This window comes from Bos mutus, chromosome 18 (assembly GCF_027580195.1).
Source record: "Bos mutus isolate GX-2022 chromosome 18, NWIPB_WYAK_1.1, whole genome shotgun sequence".
NCBI lineage: Eukaryota > Metazoa > Chordata > Mammalia > Artiodactyla > Bovidae > Bos > Bos mutus.
The window spans coordinates 19,472,010-19,494,758 of NC_091634.1; the positions used below are offsets into that span (position 1 = coordinate 19,472,010).

The window sequence follows — 22,749 nt, forward strand, 5'->3', positions numbered from 1 at the left end:
CTTTCTCTACCATGTGAGGATATAGTAAGAAGGTGGCCAACCCATACAGTCCAAGACGTGGACCCTCACCAAGAACCAGATCTACTATACTAGCACCTTGATTTTTGACCCCCAGCCTCCAGAACTGTAAGAAATAAAATGCTTGTTGTTTAAGCCCCCTCAGTCTATTGTATTTTGTTATAAGACCCTGACCAAACTAAGATTACCTTCAGAAAAAATTTAAATGCCCAATTTATAGCATATATAAAAATAAAGATGAATTAAATTCCAAAAAATGATAAACTTTAAGAGTCTTGGAAATTACAGGGACTATTTTTGTGGCCTTGAAGTTGGAAAGGATGTGGTTTCAGGTAGCCTTTGCTGCATAACCAGCCAGCCCCCAGATTCGTGACTCACAACTGCTACAGTTTGTTGTTCCTTACAAGGAACTAGCAAGGTGGGTCTTCTGCTGGTCTCACCTGTGCTCACTTGTGTGGTTGCACTCAGCCAGTGGGCTGGCTATGCCCACTGGACCACCTCTCTCTCCCTCCATGGGCTTTCGTCCCATGGGCTTCTCTATTGCATGGTGATCACGTGGTACCAAATGAATGAAAGTGAAATCTGCAAGGTCTCTTGAGGCTGACACTCAGAATCACAGAACATCAATTCTGTGTGTGTGGTTGGTTAAAGCAAACCACAGGGGTGGCTCAAATTTGAGAGATGGGGAAATAGACTCCACCTTCTCATAGAGGGAATGGTGAAATTTACAAGGGGGCATGCCAAGATGATAAGATTTCCTTAGCTCCCAAGACCACTGACCAGTAAGGCAAAGATGGACAAGTTCAACTACATTAAAATCAAACACTTTTATTTCTGAAAACACTCATTTGGAAAAATGAAGAGACAAGTCACAGATCCGGAGAAGATATTTGCAACATCTTTTAGTGTCCAGATGTCGAGAGAGCTACCAATTGTAAAGAAGAGGGCCAACAAACCATGAGAAAAGTGGCCAAAAAACATGGTAATTTATAGCATGTAAAGAAGTGATAATCAACTTCATTAAAGAAATGAAAATTAGAAACAGCAAAATAGCTGTTTTATGCCCAGACTGGCATAAATGAGCTGGTCTGACCACTCTGAGGAGCACTGGCTAGGATGTGATGGAAGGAAGGGGAGTGCTCACGGACTTGGCAGGGAGGTCGTAAGCGGTCCAGTGGTGTTAGCTTCTGGTGAAGGTGTAGGTGTATGCTGCAGTGCCTCTCCTAGTCACATTCCTGGATGTGTACTCCAGGAACACATAAGAGGGTAGGAGTGTTTGTGTCAGCATTCTTTGTAATACTGAGAATGTGGAACCAACTTAAGTGTAGGATATTAGATAAATTGTGTCGTGTTCACTTCATACAGTACAGCAGGAATTAGTAAATTAATAGGAGCTGTGTGGATCAGCGCTGAAAGAACTTGAAAACATAATGTTGATGGAAAAGATGGAATGTTCCCGACTACTTACAGTGTGATACCATTTATGTAGATTTTGAAGCCCATAAAGCAAGATTTTGTATTATTTATGAATACATGAGTTTTAAAGGAGTAGAAATGTCAGCAAGAAGGATATAGAAACAGCTTTAAGATACTGGTTGTCTCTGAAAAAGGAGTAGAGGATGGGAGGGTGGGGGCAGGTAGGGGAACCAGTCTACTCTGATATACTTTATTTCTGAAAAGAAAATCTAAGGCAAATATGGCAATGTGTTAAGATTTGGTAATCCTGGGTGGTGGCAGTGGTTTAGTCGCTAAGTCATGTCTGACCCTTGTGACCCCATGGGCTGTAGCCCACCAGGCTCCTCTGTCCATGGGATTCTCCAGGTAAGAATGCTGGAGTGGGTTGCCATTTCCTCCTCCAGGGGATCTTCCCAATCCAGGAATCAAACCCTGGTCTCCTGCGTTGCAGGTGGATTCTTTACCGACTGATCTATCTTGGGTGGTAGGTTAGCATTATTACTCTACTTTTCTGTTATGCTTAAAATATTTCATTAAAAACATGCATATCTTTAAAATATCATAATTTGAGTCATGTAGGATGTTCTAAAAATAGCCGTTGTTACTTTTGCAATGACTTGAAGCGTAACAAGATTTTCTGAACATGATTTATACGTTTAACCAGTAAGAAAAGTCATCTTGGAACTTGTGGGTTTTCTTTGTTTTTTCCTGACCATGTGTTAGGTCTGTAGAGTAATGCATGTCAGGGATGCTTTTTGGACATTGCTAGATCAGATGTGACACACCAGTCTGAAGGTCGTCATTTACTGCTGTTTCCTCTCTCGTCCCAGGAGACTCGCTCTGCCCCACCTGAAGTCCATATGGCTCTGTATGATGAGGACCTCCTGAAAAATCCCTTCTACCTGGCTCTTCAGAAGTGGCGTCCTGACTTGTGCAACAAGGTGGCCCAAGCTCATGGCATTGTAAGTGCATCGATCCCGAGGGTGGTCCTCTGCTGGGTGTGGGAGGCTCACCTACAAATATGGTAGACTTCAGTTAAATTTAGCAGGAGTCAGGTATAGAACTGCTCAGTGCAGCAAGCCCCAGACTATGCTCGACATGTGGACGAGCAAAGAGGAACCGCCCTGAGCAGCTTCCTCCAGGAAGCCCCCTGAGACTGCTTCAGCCCGGGTGTAATCTTTTCTCTGAACTCTCAGCCCCCATTATCACTGCTCTCATGGTAGTCACCTCTGTTTCTCCTGTTTCCATGTTGACCAGGAGGGCTTCTCCAGGGCAGAAATCATATCCTTCCTTGTCTGTGAGATGGGTGCTCACTCCTGCAGAGTAGGGGAACGTGTAAATGTACGGGTATGTCACCTTCAAAGGCATTTCCTGAAGAGGAGGAGCCAAGGGAAGTTTCATAGTAGAGACCACAACCTCAGAAGCCTACAGGGGCAGCCAGGTAACAGGAGCCAGAGAAGAGAGAAACCGTGGTCTGTTGGCAGGGCGTCTGCTGCCTGGAGGGAGGAAGGGCCCACACTGCAGGCCTTTTTTCATTCCGAGGTTGGTGAACTTGGCTGACATCTTACACACCGTGGGATACAGAGAGTTAGCTGGGCGCCTTTGTGCCGCCTGCCTATGGCAGGGCCTCTTCTTTTTTTTTTTTTCTAAATAATTTTTATTTATTTATTTTTGGCTGCGCTGGGTCTTTGTTGCTGCAAGGGCTTTTCTCTAGCTGCGGCGAGCGGGGGCTACTCTGAGTTGCGGTGCTCGGGCTTTGCATTGCGGTGGCTTCTGTTGCACGGCGCGGGCGCTAGGGCATGCGGGCTTCAATACTTGCTGCGCGTGGGCCTCTTCCCTTCCTGCATGTCCTCTTTTCTTCTCATACTTTTGTTCCTGCTTCTCTTACCCAGTGATGGGGTCTTAAGTGAGTCAGGTGGCCGAGGGTTTGAACCAAAGGAGAAATGAGTCAGCTCAGGTTTCTCTGCAACCTTAGAGCTGACTTTTCCATGCTTAGCCCACCCCTCTGCCATCAGAAGCCTGTTTTTTGTTTTTTTCCCCCAAGTCCCTTCTGGCTTTTATGATTGGCTTTGTGATTAATATCTCTTTCCCAGAATTTTTTTTACTTTGGATTTTAGAAGTCATAAACTTCATTATTTAAAAAAAAAAAAAGGCTAAGAGAATACAGTTATTTCCAAAGAAGAAAATAAAATTCTCATAAAGCTCGCCACAGGTGTTCACTGTCATCCGTTCATTTCACAGCAGCTCTTAAATGCTGCTATGTGTAAGACATTAGGTTTGATGTGGGAGATTCAGCCAAAAATATGAGTAGGCATCACGATTTTTACCCTCATGGATCTCTACCCAGACTTCTAGTGGGAGAGACGGTCTCACTCTGGGTTAATATTTAACTAATTATGGTTACCGTCCAAGGGATTTTCCAGGCAAGAATACTGGAGTGGGTTGCCATTTCCTTCTCCAGGGAATTATGGTTAAGTGTCACAGAGAAAAGGCCCAGACATCATGTTAACTGAGAGGGCCTGACCCAACTGGGGAAATCTTTCCTTCCCATGTTTGTTCTGTGGTATTTTGAAAAGAAATACTGTCTAGATAAGAGTGTATTATCACAGGTAACTTTCTCTTTTTAAAAGCGCCGTACTGCGGACCGCTGTTAACCTCTCAGGAAGCCTGAGACAGGGACCTGTCTCACTCGTCACTGTGGTGCCAGCACTTAGCATGCTCCCTGTCACCCAGGAGGTGCTTTTGCAGCTGCCAGCTCAGAATCCCACTCAAGCTCACTTTAGCAAAAGGAGAATTTGAAATAAGAACTTTAGCATCTCGGTCACCTTCCTCTAAGATACATCGAGGAATAGGACATGCTTCTTATTTTCTTTTTTAGCCTGTGAGGTGTGCATGTGAGATCTTAGTTCCCTGGCCAGGGATCAAATTTGTGTCCCCTGCATTGGGAACATGGAGTCTCAACCACTGGCCCACCAGGAAAGTCCCAGGAGATACTTCTTAAGTTGCCATCCCGAGATCCCAAGGGTGCCCTAGGCTTCTTACTCCGGCTCCCGATGAGATCCACAAGGGGCTGTGTGGGGCCCGCATTCAGTAGACGTGAGAATCAGCGAGGCCAGCTCCTCAGGAAAGGGCAGCTGTGGGAAAGAGCCGGCTGCTGCTGTCCTGTTCAGCCAGGCCAGGTGCTGATAACCAACTCCTGCCACCTGTTGGCCATGTGATGGAGCCCCGGCTCATCTAACCTGTCTTATTGCTCTTTCTGGGTCTGTTGGTTGAGTGTAAAAAGTAGAATATCCCAATGACCTCTAGAAGAGAGAGCACTCATCCTTTCTGCCATCTCTGAGGGACCCACATGGCCTCAGCAGGTGAATGCTATATTTCCTTTCACGGGGCTTGGCCACTGGGCTGAGTTTGTGCTAAGTCACTTTAGTCATGTCCAACTCTTTGCTGGCCTGTGGACTGTAGCCCACCAGGCTTCTCTGTTGGTGGGACTCTCCAGGCAAGAACACTGGAGTGGGTTGCTATGCCCTCCTCCAGGGCATCTTCCTGACCCAGGAATTGAACCCATGTCCCTTAAGTCTCCTGCATTGGCAGGTGAGTTCTTTACCACTCGCACCCAACCTGGGAAGCCTGGACTGAGTTGGGTGGCCCTTGAATCTGCCCTGGGGATTAGGGTCCTTTACTAGGCTCTAAAAATGTGAAGTCACCACTTTTTATTTACTCTTTTATTTGGCTGCATTGGGTCTTCTCCACAGCACATGGGGTCTGAGTTCCCTTACCAGGAATCAAACGCGTGTCCCCTGCATTGCAAGGTGGACTCTTGACCACTGGCCCTCAGGAAAGTCCTAAAGTCACCACTTTTGAACATGTGTCTCCCAGGCTTAAATGCCCTTCACATCTCCCTCTGCAAATGGAGCCGGCAGGCCCCCTCACACGATAGCTGAGGGTGCAGGCTGGCTGTTCCCCTCACCTGTCCCAGCCCCTCCTCGAGTTTGACTTCCTTCCTGAACCTGCCTTTGATGGGGCTGCCCCGTGTCCTGGAAGGCACCGCCTGCCACCATTTGCTCTTTGACTGGACAGTGGAACCCCATCTCCTAAAGTTCCTTCCCATTCTGATTCCAGAGACCTGTGACGCCCACACATTGTCTCACAGTCACCTTGTTCTTGTGACCGTCTGGTTATTATGCAATGAGTTTTCTTCAGAGCAGCTGCGTAGGCCTCCCGCACCCCGGGGCTGTTGTTCTTGGGGCATTGGGCAAAAGTTCTCCAGATTTCCCTGGTGGACCGGAGGGTGGGGGGTGGGTCCATTTGCCTATAGGAAAAACAACAATAGCAAAAGGAGATGACATTTGGTCCTTTAATCATGGCCCTGTAATTATGGGTCTAATTATGGGGTATGCAGGCTTCTGAGGGCTCACCTGGGAACCTAGCATCGTGACTTCTAAGTTCCAGGGAACTGACTCAAGAACATGCTTATACAGCCCAGCTAAGGGCACTGAAGTTCATGTTCCAGTTCTCAGAATTTGCTTAGTAGAGCTTCATCTGACAAACACCGAGTATCTCCTATACTCCAGACACCACGCTGGGTTTGCAGGGTTACTCGGAGGAATGGGGGACACGACATGCCTTTGGGGATTTCCACAAACAGGTCATTTGTAGGCCAGAGGGTTGAGTATTAGGACAGAAGTCGTCATGTGCTCCTGTGGAGTAGCCGACCCAGGCAGGGGGAAGTCTGGAGGGTACGCTGGAGTGAAAGTGAAAGTGAAGTCGCTCAGTCGTGTCCGACTCTTTGCGACCCCATGGACTGTAGCCTACCAGGCTCCTCTGTCCATGGGATTTTCCAGGCAAGAGTACTGGAGTGGGTTGCCATTTCCTTCTCCAGGGGATCTTCCCAACCCAGGGATCGAACCCAGGTCTCCCGCATTGTAGACAGACGCTTTACTGTCTGAGCCACCAGGGAAGTTCTACCCTGGAGTAGGTATGACTAATGCTAATTCTTGTTTTTATGCTTTCTTTTCTTTAATGACTATTATTTTTAAAAAATTCTTTACAAAGGGGTTATAATAAAAAGTTTTATTGTTAAGCTCTGAACTGAGTCCCTAACTCATGGTCTTCTCAGCAACTCTGAACTTTGCGTCTTCCACACCGGCTGCTACAGCTCCACAACCTCCGTTCCAGAAATAGTCTGAACCTCCCTCCTGCGAGGGCCCTTGGCACCTGAGCCTGCCTCCCGTGGGTGGCTTCATAGCCACCCACCACTGATCCTCCTCACACCGGTCTCAGCAGGAACCTGGTGGATGGATGGAGCCACAGAGAGCCAGCCACTGGCTTCTGCTTGCAGTGAAATGCACCAGGCAGCCTCGCCTGCCTGAAAACTCTGGGAGAGTCCTTGAAATTGGAGGCTTCCCTGTTCACTCAGCAAGCACTGATTGGTATCTACCCTATGGTGAGCCATGGGCTTGGTAAGGGGGATGCAGTGCCTCAGGAGCTGGCCGTGCTTATTTAAGGAGGCAGAGAAGGTATGTGTACACAGCGAGGATGACACAGGATGCAGTCGCAGTGGTGGGGGGGTGAGCGGTGTGTATCTCTGAAGCACTCAGAAGCTCCTGGCCCCTCGGAGGCCCCGCCTGCACCCACTGAGCTGGAGTGGGGCAATCCCGTTGCCTGCCTTTGGCCACCTAAATCCCTTAGGCCTGGGTCATGCTGTCCTCTTGCCTGGGGCCAACCCTCTCATCTCCAAGATCTTTTTGTGTTCCAGGTTACAGTGAGGCCGTCTAGGAGCCTTGAGGCTGTTTCTTGATTCTCATACATGAGGGTCTCTTGTTTTTCTAAGCTGCACTTTTATTAACCTTTTAAAATTATTATGATTGTCTCCCCTTTTGCTCTCTCTCCTCGTCTGGTACCACCAAGCCCACCTCAGGACCTTTGCACATGCTTTCTTCTGACGGAAGTGTTCTTCCCTGGACTTCCTTGGTGGTGCAGTGGTGAAGACTCTGAGCTTCCACTGCAGGGGGCTTGGGTTTGATCCCTGGTCTGGGAACTAAGATCCTGCGTGCTGTGTGGTGTGCCCCCTCCAGAAGAAGTTTTTCCCTTAGATCTGTACTTGGTAGGTCCTTCTCTCCATCCATTCGTTGCTCAAATGAGGCTTTCTCAGAAAGCCCTCCCCCTTAACAACTTGACCTGAGTTAGCTAACCTTTGCCCCACTCCAGGCATTCTCTGGCTTGATGCCCTGCTTTATTATCTGCATAAAACTTACTGATATATGGAATCTGTTACATTGTTAAAAAAATCTGTAGCCCCCACTTAGAATGTAATGTCATGAGGACAGTTCACCATATCTCCAGCAGTGCCCAATGTCATGAATATTGAATGGAGAAAAAAACAGGAAAACCAAACTCAAATTTTAATACTTACTTGAATAAAGTTGGCTACCTGAAAATTTTTTTTAAAAGTTATTGTGTTTAATCTCAAACATGAACAAGTGAAAAGAATCATACCATGCACCCCTGCTGCCCTCATCTCTCAGCCGGGCTCAGACGCCAGCACTTCTCACTTCAAACCCTGCTGCCCTCTCCCCTCGGCCAGGGGATCATTTGGAAATAAATTCCAGAAAATTATATAAGGTAGTCATACTGACACCCCACTCCAGTACTCTTGCCTGGCAAATCCCATGGACGGAGGAGCCTGGTGGGCTGTAGTCCATGGGGTCATGAAGAGTCAGACACGACTGAGCGCGTTCACTTTCACTTTTCACTTTCATGCATTTCAGAAGGCAATGGCAACCCACTCCAGTGTTCTTGCCTGGAGAATCCCAGGGACGGGGGAGCCTGGTGGGCTGCCGTCTATGGGGTTGCACAGAGTCGGACACGACTGGAGCGACTTAGCAGCAGCAGCAGTCATCTGATTTCATCTGTAAATCTTCAGGAATGTAGTTTTCAATGATAAGGACTTTAAAAAAACCCACAAGCTCACGCCATTATCATAGCTCAGAGATTCCTCAGCAACTCTTCAGTGTTGTCGCTCACCATGCAAATCTCCCACATCATCTCATCATTTTTTGTTTTCCAGTTGGTTAAATCAGAATCCAGAGGAGATCCACACATTATTCTGAATTTGATAGGCCTTTGTTTTTTTCAGTTGAAGTTATAGTTCAGCTCAGTTCAGTCGCTCAGTCGTGTCCGACTCCTTGCGACCCCATGAATCGCAGCACGCCAGGCCTCCTGTCCATCACCAGCTCCCTGAGTTCACTCAAACTCATGTCCATCGAGTCGGTGATGCCATCCAGCCATCTCATCCTCTGTCGTCCCCTTCTCCGCCTGCCCCCAATCCCTCCCAGCATCAGAGTCTTTTCCAACGAGTCAGCTCTTCGTTATAGTTGATTTACAGTATTGTGTTAGTTTCGGGTGTACAGCGGTGATGCAGTGATTCAGTTCTTTTTCAGATTCTTTCTCATTACAGGTTATTACAAGGTATTGAAGATAGTTCCTTGGGCTGTACAGTAAATCTGTGTTACTGGGTATGCCTTTTAAGTCATTCTTTTTTCTCCTAATGAGCTAAACTTTTAGAATAATTAAACCGTACCTACTTAGTGTGTAAAGTTCATCCATATTGACATGTCTACAGGCTTGTGAAGCCATCACTGCAGTCTTAAGTGTCTTATTATTGTGTTTTTAATTTTGAAAAATTAAATTCCATTAATAATTATTATTACTTTCCAGCTGCACGTTTTTGTCGCAGTGCACACGCCTTCCCTCGGTGCAGCTCACAAGCTTCCTTTGTTGTGGAGCAGGGGCTCTAGAGCACACAGGCTCATTAGTTGTGGCACGAGGGCTGAGTTGCCCCATGGCATGTGGGATCTTAGTTCCCTGACCAGGGATTGAACCCACGTCCCCTGCATCAGTAAGGGAGATTCTTAACCATTAGACCACCAGAGAAGTCCCTTAAGTTTCTTTTTAGCTATATCCCTTTCTTTCCTCATTTTCCTTCTTTCCTTGAAATTCATGTATCCAGGTCATTTATCCCGTAGGCTTTCCTACCTTCTAGCTTTCGCCAGTTGCAGTCCTGTGTTGGTGTTCACCAAAGTCCTCTGGTCTTTGTATTTCCTGAACTTGGTAGCTAAGTCTAGTTCTGGGTCTGATTCAGTCTTGATTTTTTGTGGAGGGGCAGGGCCACTTCATACACAGTGGTGATCTTTCATCAACGAGGGCCTCCCTTTCCTGCTCTGAGGACTTGGTGTGCCCCTGTCCCTCGTGGGGAGAGAGGCCATGCTGCTCTTTCTGACCTACCTAGGGAAGCTCCTGATGACAGCTGCTCTAAGGCCCCAGAGTTTCATGGTGTCTTTGCAGAGGGAACTCCAGCAGGGACTGGGCTGTGTTCCTAGCACTGGCCTCCAGGAGGCCTCAGGACAGGGCAGTGATGGGTGTGGGTGGCAGGAGTTTAAGACATGGCTCTGCCACTCTCTCTGTACCCTAGGACAAGTTGCTGAACTCCCTTGAGCCTTAGTTTCCTTGTCTGTACGATGGGGACAGTGCAGAAGCCCCTTGTCTTGTTCCAGCGGCTTCAGGAGTCGGGGCCCTGGTCAGGGGCCCACCTGGTCGACCCCCTTGGTCGTCTTCTTCCAGGTGCACTTGAGAGCCTCCTCTTAAATGTGAGTCCCCGGGCCACGCACAGATGCGTGGATGCCAGGGCACTTTCCTTTGCTGCACTGAGCAGAGAGGCTGGAATCAGGTCAACGTGGTGGCCACGGTGGGACCAAAATTCACGTTTCAGGTTGAACCTGCTCCAAAGACAGAGTCTGGCACCTGAAATATCCCTGGTGGAGGTGGCAGCCTGAGCTAGGAAACTCTATTTCTGTGGCTGGTACAACCAACTGATCACAATTGGGCTTAAAAAAAGCATAGAAAAAAGATGGGAAGGAAACTGTCCTCAATGTGCTGTGTTTATCGTGAAGGTGGTGGGGTTACGTGTCATCTTTTAGTTTCACGTTTCTGTACCCTTCAAACCTTTCTTCACTTGGAATCCTTCCTGAGCCTGCTGAGGACAAAGTCGCCACCTGGGGTAGCTCTGGGGAGGGGCCCAGCGGGGTGGGACCGAGGCCCCCCCACCTCCATTGCCCTCACCCCTGAGATCCTGGATGGATGAGACGTCCATCCAGGCTTCCATCACAGCGACAAGAGGTTAGCTGCTGCTGCTTTGACCTGTAACCCCAGGGGTTGTCTGCCTGCAGGTCTCCACTGCAATTCCAGCTGGAGCATCTTTGGATACATCCCGTTCCGCTGAAGTTGTAAACAACACATCTGTTTAGTATTCACCTTAATTTTTTTTTTCCAGGTGTTAGTACCCTGCAAAGGAAGCCTGTCAACCAGAATTCAGTCTACTTGTCAGTTTGAGTCCTATATTTTGATCCCAGTGGAAGAACACTTTCAGACCTTAGATGGAAAGGTATTCTTTCGTTTCCTGCGGGTCACCTAGCACCACTCACTCAGCGTCTGAGAGTTCGGGAGGGGAGGGAATCCTGCTGCTCACCCTTTCTTGTCCGTGTTACCTGGTGGCTTTGACACCACAACAGCCCTGCTGCCTTTGAGTGAAGAGAAGCTGGCCGTGGAGAGCAGGGTCCTGGCTGTGGCCTGGAGTTGGAGGTGGTGCTGGTCACATCTCCCTTAGCCCATGAGGCTTCTGCCAGGGAACTGGGGAGTCGCTGGGACACCTCCTCAGAGAGGCCCTGTCAGAGCAAGCTGTTTATCCCTGTGCCCTTGGGATCAGAGATGAATTTCTAATTTTTTAAGAAACCTGTAGGGTGAGATGGTCAGATGGCATCACTGACTCAATGGACATGAGTTGGAGCAAACTCCAGGAGATAGTGAAGGACAGGGAAGCCTGGCGTGCTGCTGTTCATGGGGTCGCAGAGTTGGACACTACTTAGTGACTGAACAACAGCAATGACACAGGAAGTTTTAACCTATAGAAAGTTCCAGTAATGTACAGAGAGCATTCACATAGCTTTCTCTCCAGACTGGTCAGCTGTTTGCATTTTTGGCCACATCTGTTTCATCTCCCCACCCCCATTTATCTATCTTTCTATCTGTTAACACACACACATATTGTTACTTTTTTCTGAACCTTTTTCACAAAGAGTGAGAATAAGTTGCAGACACCCTGTCCCTTGGGCTTCAAAACAATGTGTATCTCATATAATTCAGCACAGTGATCATACTCAGAAAATTTCAGGTTGGCAGAATACTCTTCTCCAACATACTGTCCTTAAATAAACTGTGCTAACTGTAATACCCTTTTAGAGCAAAAAAGACCTTTTTTTAAGATTCAGGATCATGCAACATATTCAGTTTTTATCTTTTTAGTTTCTTTCTTATGGAACAATTCTCAGCCTGTGTCTTTGATGACACTGACATTTTTGTCTTCCTTTGTAAACTCTCCCTCAGTGTGGGTTTCTTTGATGTTTGCCTTGGTTAGATCACAGCTAAGCGTTTTCAGTTAGAATGCCTACTGGAGGGTGCTTTATCTCAGTACTTTGTGTCCAGAGGTATGTGACGTCTGTCTGTCTCATGGTTGATGTTAACTTTGGGGTAGGCATTTTCTTGTTTGTTTTTTTAAGTGGAAGCAGATAGTTTCTGAGAGGGGTAAGTTCCGTCCCTGGTCAGGAATGGCTGTGGTCCCCAGCCTACCCACAGTCAGCAGTGGGGGCCCACGCTGGTTTAGCTGGGGCTTGTGGGTGCTTGGGGGGGGACAGGAGGTGGGTACAGTGTGCCAGCGTGGGAGAGGGGAGTCTGCAGTCCTGCCGCCCCTGGCAGGCTGCTGTTTTCCTGCAGGGTTCTGCTCACCACAGCTGTGCATCAGTTTACTTGTTCACTTCCCAAATCCATCAGAACAGAAGCACCAGGCTCATCGTGGCACCCCAGCCACGGCCAGAGTGATGAGCCAAGGAGGGGTGCAGCGAGCATCCTCCGACCCTTCTGGGTCATCTGGGTCATTCTGATCTCTTATTCAGAGAGGAGAACCTTCTTTTTCTTTTTCCAGAGAACACAGGCTTTCTTCTTCTCTAAGGAACAGCTTAATGCTTTTCTGTTGTGACATATGAAATTGGTCAGGGTATTATGTAGCCACCATAACAGGGTGAACAAGGAGGAAAGAAGATTGAAGTATTGCTGCCCTCCTGAAAACCACACTGGGGGAGAGGTGGGTAGGTGGGTGGGGTGAAGCGCCTGATGGTGGCCAGGCTGAGAGGGGCTGGTGGTCACAGCGGCTGCTGGTGCAGTGACCTGTCTCTTGTTCTAGGATGTCTTTATCCAAGGAAACAGGATTAAACTAGGAGCTGGTTTCGCCTGTCTTCTCTCAGTGCCCATTCTTTTTGAAGAAACTTTCTACAATGAGAAAGAAGAAAGTTTCAGCATACTGTGCATAGCCCATCCTTTGGAAAAGAGAGAGAGTTCAGGTATTCTGGGAGAAAACCCCTTTCTCCTGACTGGGAGAAACCTGCTTGCGGAACTTCTTCCTGACACAGCGGTTATGAACATCTCATAAGATATTCAGGAGCCCATGAGAAACCTGCATAACTGCTTACAAGAATTCCCCCTGGAACATAGATCGGAAAGTCATCTTGAGCCAGCGTGATGTGGGTGAGGCCACATCACATGCGGCTACATGTGACCTCAGTGGGAATGTCACGCCCTGGAGCTGTGCAAAACGGCAGCCCTGGCTTTGTCTCTGGGCCTCAGCTTCAGGACTGTCTTTTATGGCATTGTTAGTCACGGAGCCCCACTGCCATGCTTCTCTGAGATCTCATTATTTTCAACAGATAATATAAGTCTTCGGTGCTCCAAGAAAATTGAGATAATGATGTACCAAATGCTGTCCGAGGTCTTATTGTCAAGAATCAGGGCTTCATCACCAGAACCTCCCAGGCCATGCCTGTGATCCCGGAGAGTTCAGGTTTTTGTCCCAGGAAAGGGCTTCAAGAGGGCCAGGCTCCCTGGACCCCCACCTGGGCCACTGTTGGGTGATGTCTTGAAATAAGCTTATCCCTCTCCTCCTGTGGTAGATGGTGACCCAGGAGCTGGCGGAGCAGGGCAAAGGGTTGTGGGACTTCTTTTCTTCAGGAAACAGCAATGGCTTCAGCCAGCCTGACCCGCTTGTCTCTTTTTTTCAGAAGAGACTTCGACATCCTCAGATTCTTTTTCCCTGAAAACCATCGAAGATGTGAGAGAATTTTTGGGAAGACATGCGGAGAGATTTGACAGGAACATCACCTCTTTCCAGCGAACGTTCAGAGAGTGTGAACGGAAGAGCCTCCGTCATCACATAGTCAGTAGCTGAGCCCTGCTTTGCCATAGGCGTGCCCTGCTCAGAGCGCCAGGATCACTCTGCCACTTTGCTGCCGCCTCTGTTGGCAACGTTTACATATCTGAAGCGAACATTTAAACGTCCAACAAAATGTTGGATTCCGTTTAAATGTTTCTTGTTACCTAAAAAAGTAATAAGCACAGTAGAAAACCTGAAAAGTCACAGAGAAGTATCACGATGAATATTGTTATCATCTGTGTTAACCCTAAGGGGAATTTTTTTTCCTACTCTTAATGCATAGACACCCCCCAAAAAATTGGAAAAAAAAATCACATACTTAATTAAAAAAAAAAAAAATCACATACTTAGTTTGATAAGCTTGCATTAGGACTTAAGAGCTTTTTGCCCAGGAAATCCACTTTGTGAGATATTCTCTTGGCTGCATCCTGGGTTCAGTGTCGTGGCCTCAGATTCTGAGGATGGCCTCTCTCTGCTCTGTATTCCGCAGGACTCCGTGAATGCTCTCTACACCAAATGCCTCCAGCAGCTGCTGAGGGACTCCCACCTGGTAAGCAGCATGGCCTGCAAAAGAGAGACTTGCCAGAAAGAGAAAGACAAATACCATACAATGTCACCTATACGTGGAATCTGAAGTATGATATGAATGAACTTATCTACGGAACAGAAACAGACTCACAGACACAGAGAACAGATTTGTGGTTGCCAGGGAGGAGAGGGCTGGGGGAGGGGTGGAGGGGGAGGATGGGGAGGGATGGAGGGGGAGGATGGGGAGGGATGGAGGGGAGGATGGGGGGGGGATGGGGGGGGAGATGGGGAGGGATGGTGGGGAGGATGGGGAGGGATGGTGGGGAAGTTGGGGGGGCGATGGTGGGGAGGTTGGGGGAGAGATGGAGGGGGAGGTTGTTAGAGGGATGGTGGTGGAGGTTGGGGAGAGATGGAGGGGGAGGTTGTTAGAGGGATGATGGTGGAGGTTGGGGGAGAGATGGAGGGGGAGGTTGTTAGAGGGATGGTGGTGGAGGTTGAGGGAGAGATGGAGGGGGAGGTTGGGAGAGGGATGGTGGGGGAGGTTGGGGGAGAGATGGTGGTGGAGGTTGGGGGAGAGATGGAGGGGGAGGTTGTTAGAGGGATGGTGGTGGAGGTTGGGGGGGGATGGAGGGGGAGGTTGGGAGAGGGATGGAGGGGGAGGTTGGAGGAGGGATGGAGGGGGAGGTTGTTAGAGGGATGGTGGTAGAGGTTGGGGGAGAGATGGAGGGGGAGGTTGAGAGAGGGATGGAGGGGGAGGTTGGGGGAGAGGGATGGAGGGGGAGGTTGGGGGAGGGATGGAGGGGGAGGTTGGGGGAGGGATGGAGAGGGAGGTTGGGAGAGGGATGGAGGGGGAGGTTGGGGTTAGCAGTTGTAAACTACGACATATAGAAAGGATAAACAACCAAGTCCTACTGTATAGCACAGAGAACTCCATTCCATATGCTATGACGGACTGCCCTGGTGCTCCAGTAGCTGAGACTCCGTGCTCCCAGTGCAGGGGCCTGGATTTGATCCCTGATCAGGGAACTAGATCCCACACGCTGCAACTAAGAGTTTGCGTGCCACAGTTAAAGATCCCAAGTGCCTCAACTAAGACACTGTGCAGCCAAATAAATAAATGCATATTTTTTTTAAAAATCCTTTGATGAACCATAATGAAAAAGAATATCATGGGAAAGAATGGCTATATAATGGAAAAGAATATAGAAAAGAAAAAGAGTATAGAAAAAAAATCTTTTCATAATGGAAAAGAATATAGAAAAAAGAATGTGTGTATATATATGTATATGTATGTGTATAACTGAATCACTTTGCTGTCCAGCAGAAATTAATACTGTAAATCAACTATACTTCAATTAAGAAAACAAAACCAAAACCAAAACAGAGACGTGTGGTTTGGCCCAGGCCAGTCCACGCTCTGTAACTGTCCTCTCCTTGTCCTCCAGAAAGTGCTCGCCAAGCAGGAGGCCCAGATGAACCTGATGAAGCAGGCGGTAGAGGTAAGGGCCCTGGGAAGTGAGGGGCGAGGAGGTCCAGGGCCGGGGCCTCCTCTGCTGCCCACTTTCCCACACACACACTCTTGAACCTGTTGACCTCACAGATGTATGTCCAGCATGATATTTACGACCTGATATTCAAGTACGTGGGCACCATGGAGGCAGCAGAGGTAGGTTCTGTGTCATCACCATGTAGGACGGAAGCCGTGTTCTAAGCCTTTTCAGACATTTGAAGCTTCATTAAAATCTCTCGTTAGGATGCTGCCTTTAACAAAATCACGAGGAGCCTTCAAGATCTTCAGCAGAAGGATATCGGTGTGAAACCTGAGTTCAGGTAAGGGTTTACACTGCAGCGTTGGCGTCCTCGGAGCCTGGGCCGCTGTGACCGAGAAGCGGGACCCTCAGTGGCAGCGTCAGCTCTAGGTGACGTGGTTCAGACTGTGGAGCAGGGCAGTTGTTTGTGACCAAAGATAAAGGCTTGAAGTTGGTAGATGAGTGTTTCAGAGCTGGCACATTGCTGCACCCAACTTCCAGCGTGCCAGTGGGTGGGAGCCGGAGGAGGTGGGGTCGTGCACAGCTGGTCTCTGGGTGGGCGTGCAGCTCACCCAGGTGGGCCTTGCACACTGACATCTCTCATCACCTGCTGGTCTGAGGGACCCCTGCCTTAGGGGCACCTCCTTTTGATTTTGTTTTTTTTTTTTTTTTTTGGCTGCAGCTTGAGGCTTGCAGAACCCCAGTTTCCCGATGAGGGATTGTACCCTCACCCCACCCTGCAGTGGAAGCGTGGAGTCCTGTGCCCTGGACTGCCAGAAAATTCTCTGGAGCCCCTCCTTTTGAGTTGTATCCTGATGAAAGGATACAAAAATGTCTAATCTCTTTGTCTAATTTTTCCCCCCCTTTGGCCTATTTTACTCTGAAGCTAAGGATTGTTGATTTCTTTTTCCCCCTAATTTTTTGGTGCAGCTACATCACCTGGCAGCCTGCTTGAGACCTTGAAAGCTGCTGGGTTTTGCTGCTGTCTCAGATTACTTCTGAGTGTCTATTTCTGTTTGCCGTTACTTATGGTTTGCCGTGAGAAATGTAAATCTGAGGTTTGTGATTACCAAGAAGGAGGGCCTTCACACCGTGGTCTTATATGGTCATGTCCCAAATCACTTTGCAGCTTCAACATACCTCGAGCAAAGAGGGAGCTGGCTCAGCTGAACAGGTGCACGTCCCCGCAGCAGAAGCTGGCTTGTTTGCGGAAGGTGGTGCAGCTGATCACCCAGTCTCCCAGCCAGAGAGGTGTGTGCTCAGGGAAGGGGCTGGCAGGGCGGTGGCTGCAAAAGTCCAGATGCAAACATCTGTTGGGGAGCAGTGCCATCTTAAAGGGCCACAGAGATGGGCTGATGTGTAGTAGAGTATTCCCGTATGAGCACCCCAGAGCCTGTTCTGCAGAGTGGGTGCCTAGTAATGGGGGTAGGGGGTAGTGGGGTAGGTTAGGCATCTTTAGGTAAGGAAATGCTGGTGGAGAAGCAGTGGCCTCAAAAACAAGCTAAGCTAGTGATGGGTACAGGGGAGTTTAACTGTTAGGTTGTTCTAATTTTGTATACTTAAAATTTTCCATTATTAAAAGTAAAAACTAAAAATTAATGAGAAGGCAGATCTTTGTGGGCCAGTAGGGATGCTCTTCAAAGTGTATTAAATCAAATGAACAGGAGTGTGTACAGTATACTTCCAGGACACTGCACAAAGGGGGTGGCTCTATACCCATATATGTATACAGGGGGGTGATCATAGCCTCTCTTGGAATGATACATGGGAACCAACAGAAGTGGCTTCTGGGGAGGAAGTCTGGGTGGCACGGATGGGAGAGCCATGCATGGTCTGCTCTTTTGCACCATTTGGAATTTTAAATGTGTGACTGGATTACTTAAACAAAATTTCAATGAGAAGTTGCCCATCAGCCCTGGACTCTGCAGTGTATAAAATGGCAATGATCTCAGGAGGAAAGAGGCTTCTGGCAGTGATCCTGGCACACCTTCGAGTCGTATCCACCATCACCGACTTGCCTGGGCTCTTTCCCTGTCCTGGGATTGCTGGGGACAGGTAGCAAGGGGTGGTCTGCTTGGAGCTTGCTGTTTTCTGCACATGTTCTCAGGAGGCATTCATTTCCTCCTGGAGTCTGACATCTATTTAGGACACTAGAAAGGAAATTGTGCGATTGAATTTCTCCCCGATGTGTCATCTTCCCGGATTGTGGTTTTGTGGGTTGGACGGTGGTGGGGAGTTGATAATGCCTGTCAGTCCATTTGCGTCCCAGGATGGCCCTGAATGTGTGTTTCCTGCTTGCAGTTAACTTGGAGACCATGTGTGCTGATGATCTGCTGTCAGTCCTGTTGTATTTGCTTGTGAAAACAGAGATCCCTAATTGGTAATATTTTTTTTTGTTAAAATAACTTTTTTCAAAATGGCAGCACTGCACTGGGGTGGTTCTGGTATCACTCTAGAAGCTGAGCGCCCTGTAGGAGCCAGGTACCTGCCCTGCAAGGGCATCTGTCATTCCACCTGCAGGTGGGGAAAGTTTGGCCCAGAGATCTTACGTTTCTCTCTGGAACATGTGGCCAGTCAGCAGCTGAGAGGCAAGTGAGCTCCAGTTCTGTCTGGCTCCAAAGCCCATCCTTTTCTCACAGAAACCCAAATTCACCATAGAAAAAATCAGCTTCCTAAAAATTAGCTCATTGCAGGAAAGTAAGAAGCGACTTTACGTCTTTTGCCTTTTTTTTTTTTTAATATGTATTTATTTGGCGGTACTCGGTCATAGTTGCAGCATGTGGGATCTAGGTTAGTTTCCTGACCAGTGATGGAACCCCGGCTACCTGCATTGGGAGCAAAAGGTCTTAGCCACTGGACCGCCAGGGGAGTCCCAATTATTTCCCTAGTTGCACTCCATCTAAATAAAGATCCCAGGGGAAGCGGCCTTAGCTCCCCAGAGCTGACCAACTTTGTGACCAAGCCAATAGCATCATTTCTACCAAAGCGTTAATGGGGGTATATAGCAATTAAACTGTTTTCTTCCTTTTATTAGGATGGCAAACTTGAGTTACATCAAAAACTTCAGATTTAGCAGCTCAGCCAAAGATGAACTGGGATACTGCCTGACCTCAATCGAGGCTGCAATCGAATATATTCGGCAGGGAAGCCTCTCTGTTAAGCCAGTAAGAGCTCCCTCCTGTCCTGCCCTTTCTCTGTGGGTGCCATGGTGTGTGCGGCGGGATTCTCAGGGTGGTGTGGAGGAGGAGGATCAGAGATCCTCTCCCAAGAAAATGGGGCCTCAGCCATTTAAAAACTGCCTGGCAGACTGAACACGAAGCAGTCGGTAGGTTGTGAAAGTTGGCAGGTCATCCTTGGCTCTCACTTCATTGATCTCCTGCTTCATTAATCCTGGTCATCCTCGAATGCACACGGGCAGAAGGGGGCACCAGAAGCGGTGAATTAGGGTACCCTGATCATGCTGGGCAAGAGATGAGATTAATAATGTCTGCAGTTTTAAGGACTCAGCGGCCCTATTGTAATTTCCTTGGTTCGTTGATGAACTTAGACTGGCAGAGGCGATTATATTCCCACGAGAACTGAGAGGCTTAAACCAAGATTTCACTGCTGATTTACTTCGCATTATACCCACCACCAAAACGTGAGGGTACTCACAGAAATTGCAGAGTTGAAATCAATCGAATGGAGAGATTTCTGTATTAAAAACTCAGAGCCCCAAGGATTGAACATTCACACTCAATCTTAATGCCCCCCTGATGTTGGAAGCTCCCCAAAGTAAATGACAAGTTGAAACATCTGAAAAAGAACATACGCCTGTTCAAATGGGGACACTTGGGTACAAGCAGTTTCATGAATTCATTCACTGTTAACATGTTTATGTATTTTTCAGTCTTTTTCCTTGCCATGTATATCTTACATAATTGAAATGATATTGTAGATAACATTGCATACTGTTTCTTTCTCCAGAAAGGATAGTTTTCTTTTTTTTTCTGATTAGAAAACTAATATTTGCTTATAAGTAATAATGGCACCCCACTCCAGTACTCTTGCCTGGAGGGTCCCATGGATGGAGGAGCCTGGTGGGCTGCAGTCCATGGGGTCGCTAAGAGTCGGACACGACTGAGCGCCTTCACTTTCACTTTTCACTTTCATGCATTGGAGAAGGAAATGGCAACCCACTCCAGTGTTCTTGCCTGGAGAATCCCAGGGACAGGGGAGCCTGGTGGGCTGCCGTCTATGGGGTCTCAGAGAGTCGGACACGACTGAAGTGACTTAGCAGTAGCAGTAATATTTAATATATAAAAAGTTGCAGTGAAGACAGCAAAAGCCTCCTATAAGCACACTAGCTGCAAATGACTTTTATTAACATTTTGGTAGATGTCTTTTTCTGTGCTTACACAATTATATTTTTAACCAAAATTTGAGTTTCTGCTGCACTTCTTGGCACATAGCCCGACTATCCTGGTACTTGCTGAAGAATTAAGTTCTGCTCTTGTCTGGGTTTGATTTGATCACCCATACACATATACAGGAGCTTTCCAGGTGGCTCAGGGGTAAAGAATCCCCCTGCCAATGCAGGAGACACAGGTTCGATTCCTAGGTCAGGAATATCCCATGAAGGAGAAAATGGTAACCCACTCCAGTATTCTTGCCTGGGAAAATCCCATGGACAGAGGAGTCTGGTGAGCTACAGTCCAAAGGGTCGCAAAGAGTCAGACATGACTGAGCCTGAGTATAAGCACACACACAGGTAAAATTAGAGGCTGTGCAAGAGTTGGACATAACTGAAGCAACTTAGCATGCATGCATCTCATCTCCGATGGGTCTTGTGCGACTCTCAAGAAAAGTTGCTTCTAATTCGGGCGAAACCATTAACATTCAGAATGTACATGTGGTGTACACAGGCGCCTCTGCATACACACGTGTCCACAGAGTCAGAAATGCCGCTCACTTCCAGAGCTGGGCAGTGAGATGTCCCAGGTTGAATCGTCTGCTGTGAGGTTCCAGGAACGCACGTTGTTCCCATGGTGCCTGCCTGGGGAGGTTTTCCATCACAGCCCTGCCCTTCTGGTCCTTTCCCTCTGATTGCTCTCCTCTCCTGGACCCACTGCCCTGCAGAGGCCTCGCCTCGTGCTCCTTGATGGGGCCTCGTCACCTGGAGGGAGGCACCCACCTCTTGAAGGTGCTCCTGTCCCCTTGCTGCCCGCTTCCTGTCCCGCAGCCATCCTGCTATCTCGATTCCCATGACGTGTAGGCAGGATCGCCAGCCCTTGAAGCCCTTTGGCCAGAGAATAAAGAGGTGGTTGACCGGACACCATTGCTCAGCTTCTCACACCTGCTTTGCCTTCAGAAAATGTTCCAAGTGGGATCAGGGGAGTATGTGAGGGGGCACCTCTCGTGCTGGTGTATGTTGGGGTCTAGCCCTTGGACAAGTCTGTCTCTCTGAGCCTCTGTCCTTTCTCCTGTCTACACTGGGGAGCATGTTGCATATTTCACCCCTGCAGGATGGTTGTGAGGATCAAATGAGATTTTTTTTTTTTAAATACTTATTTATTTTAGTTTGGTTGGGCTGGGTCTTAGTTGTGGCACGCCGGATCTTCAGTCTTCATTGCTCTGAGTCTTAGCCAATAGACCAGCAGGGAGGTCCTTAAATGGGATATTTGAAAGTGCCTTTTCAACGTATGAAGTGATAATTGATGCACTTCCTTGCTCTCGCAACACTCCTCATCTGGATGTCCCCGTTTCCTGATTCTCTGGTGTATTCTGTGTGGATCGCCCCAAGGCTGGCTGTTAACTTGGATGGGCAAGGTGGGTACACAGCCCAGTGTGCCCCTCTGGACTGGGCTGTCACACCAGCTGGTCCTGCCTTCCCGGGAGAAGGCTTGTCGATACCCCCAGACTTGGGACAAGGTTGCATCATCTTCATGGCCAGCCATGGAGCCCGACCCTTGGGTCTTGAAGGGATCAGACCTGAGAGCTGCCTGCCTTTACCTGTATGGACAGAGCAGGCGTTGCGGCTCACCTGTCGTGTGTGATGTCAGCGTTGGGATTTCGTCTGCGGTGTTGTCTCTGCCTTGGTGCAGTTCCATCTAGAAGTGTGTGAGGTCACAGCTGCTCGGTCGTGATATTTCCTGGGGAAAGAGCCCAGGTGTATCTCTAAACAGCAGGTGAGGTCTCTGAAAAGCATTAAGTGTTTCTAAATCAAATAATGTTTTCCTATTGACTATATATACTTTAATGTAGTTTCACGGAAATTTTCTTCCCAAGACATAATCCTTGTTGAGATGACTATAAACATTCTTTAAGTATGTTCATTAGTGAAGGCTTGAACTTTTGGAAAATAATCATTACTGGGGTGACTTTTACCTTTGTGGACAGAAAAAAAATGGGGCAGAACCCAAATAGTATTTCCACCCTTCTCTGCTCCAGCTTTGCAGGCTTTGGCTCACTCCTGCTTTACTGGGCTTCCAATAAATAGGGTTTACCCTTTTTCCAAATTGGTCTTAGCTGATATGTGATCTCTTCTGGTCATTCTTCCCTGAAGATTCAATCTTAGAAGATCTATCTCTTTTTATCACTGCCCTGTAAATAGTCACCCCAAGTGGAGGAAAGAGCCCCAGATTTACCTGAGCAATAAGATCTTTGATGTTTCTCTGACCCTGAGCTGCTCAGCTGTAAATCACTGAATAAAACAGTCGACAGAGGTTTATGCAGCAGATGTCAACGGGAGCAAAGGCGGCTATAATGGTGAGGGGTTGTTGTCTGCCAACACAACCCTGTGAGGGCGGCTGGTGTGAGGGGCCCTGATTGGCAGTGGACCCCAGAAGTGTTGGCAGCTTTATTTTTAACCAGACCACCTACGTCAGAACTTAGGGGGCCACAGAGAGCTGATCCCATCATTTTCTC

At 48.1% G+C, this 22,749-nt stretch overlaps 1 protein-coding gene across 2 annotated transcripts in view; it reads left to right on the forward strand.

The window, feature by feature from the left end:
- Positions 1-22,749, forward strand: part of ANKRD27 (ankyrin repeat domain 27) — a 60,802-nt gene that overhangs the window by 8,694 nt on the left and 29,359 nt on the right. For both annotated transcript variants that reach the window (XM_070388013.1, XM_005897754.3), the window contains exons 2-12: positions 2,304-2,435; positions 10,802-10,912; positions 12,764-12,920; positions 13,635-13,789; positions 14,277-14,336; positions 15,760-15,813; positions 15,915-15,980; positions 16,068-16,144; positions 16,973-17,094; positions 18,145-18,223; positions 18,878-19,007. In XM_070388013.1, the coding sequence (XP_070244114.1) occupies positions 2,334-2,435; positions 10,802-10,912; positions 12,764-12,920; positions 13,635-13,789; positions 14,277-14,336; positions 15,760-15,813; positions 15,915-15,980; positions 16,068-16,144; positions 16,973-17,094; positions 18,145-18,223; positions 18,878-19,007 (1,113 nt within the window). In that variant the 5' untranslated portion in view covers positions 2,304-2,333. The remainder of the gene's footprint in view (positions 1-2,303; positions 2,436-10,801; positions 10,913-12,763; positions 12,921-13,634; positions 13,790-14,276; positions 14,337-15,759; positions 15,814-15,914; positions 15,981-16,067; positions 16,145-16,972; positions 17,095-18,144; positions 18,224-18,877; positions 19,008-22,749) is intronic.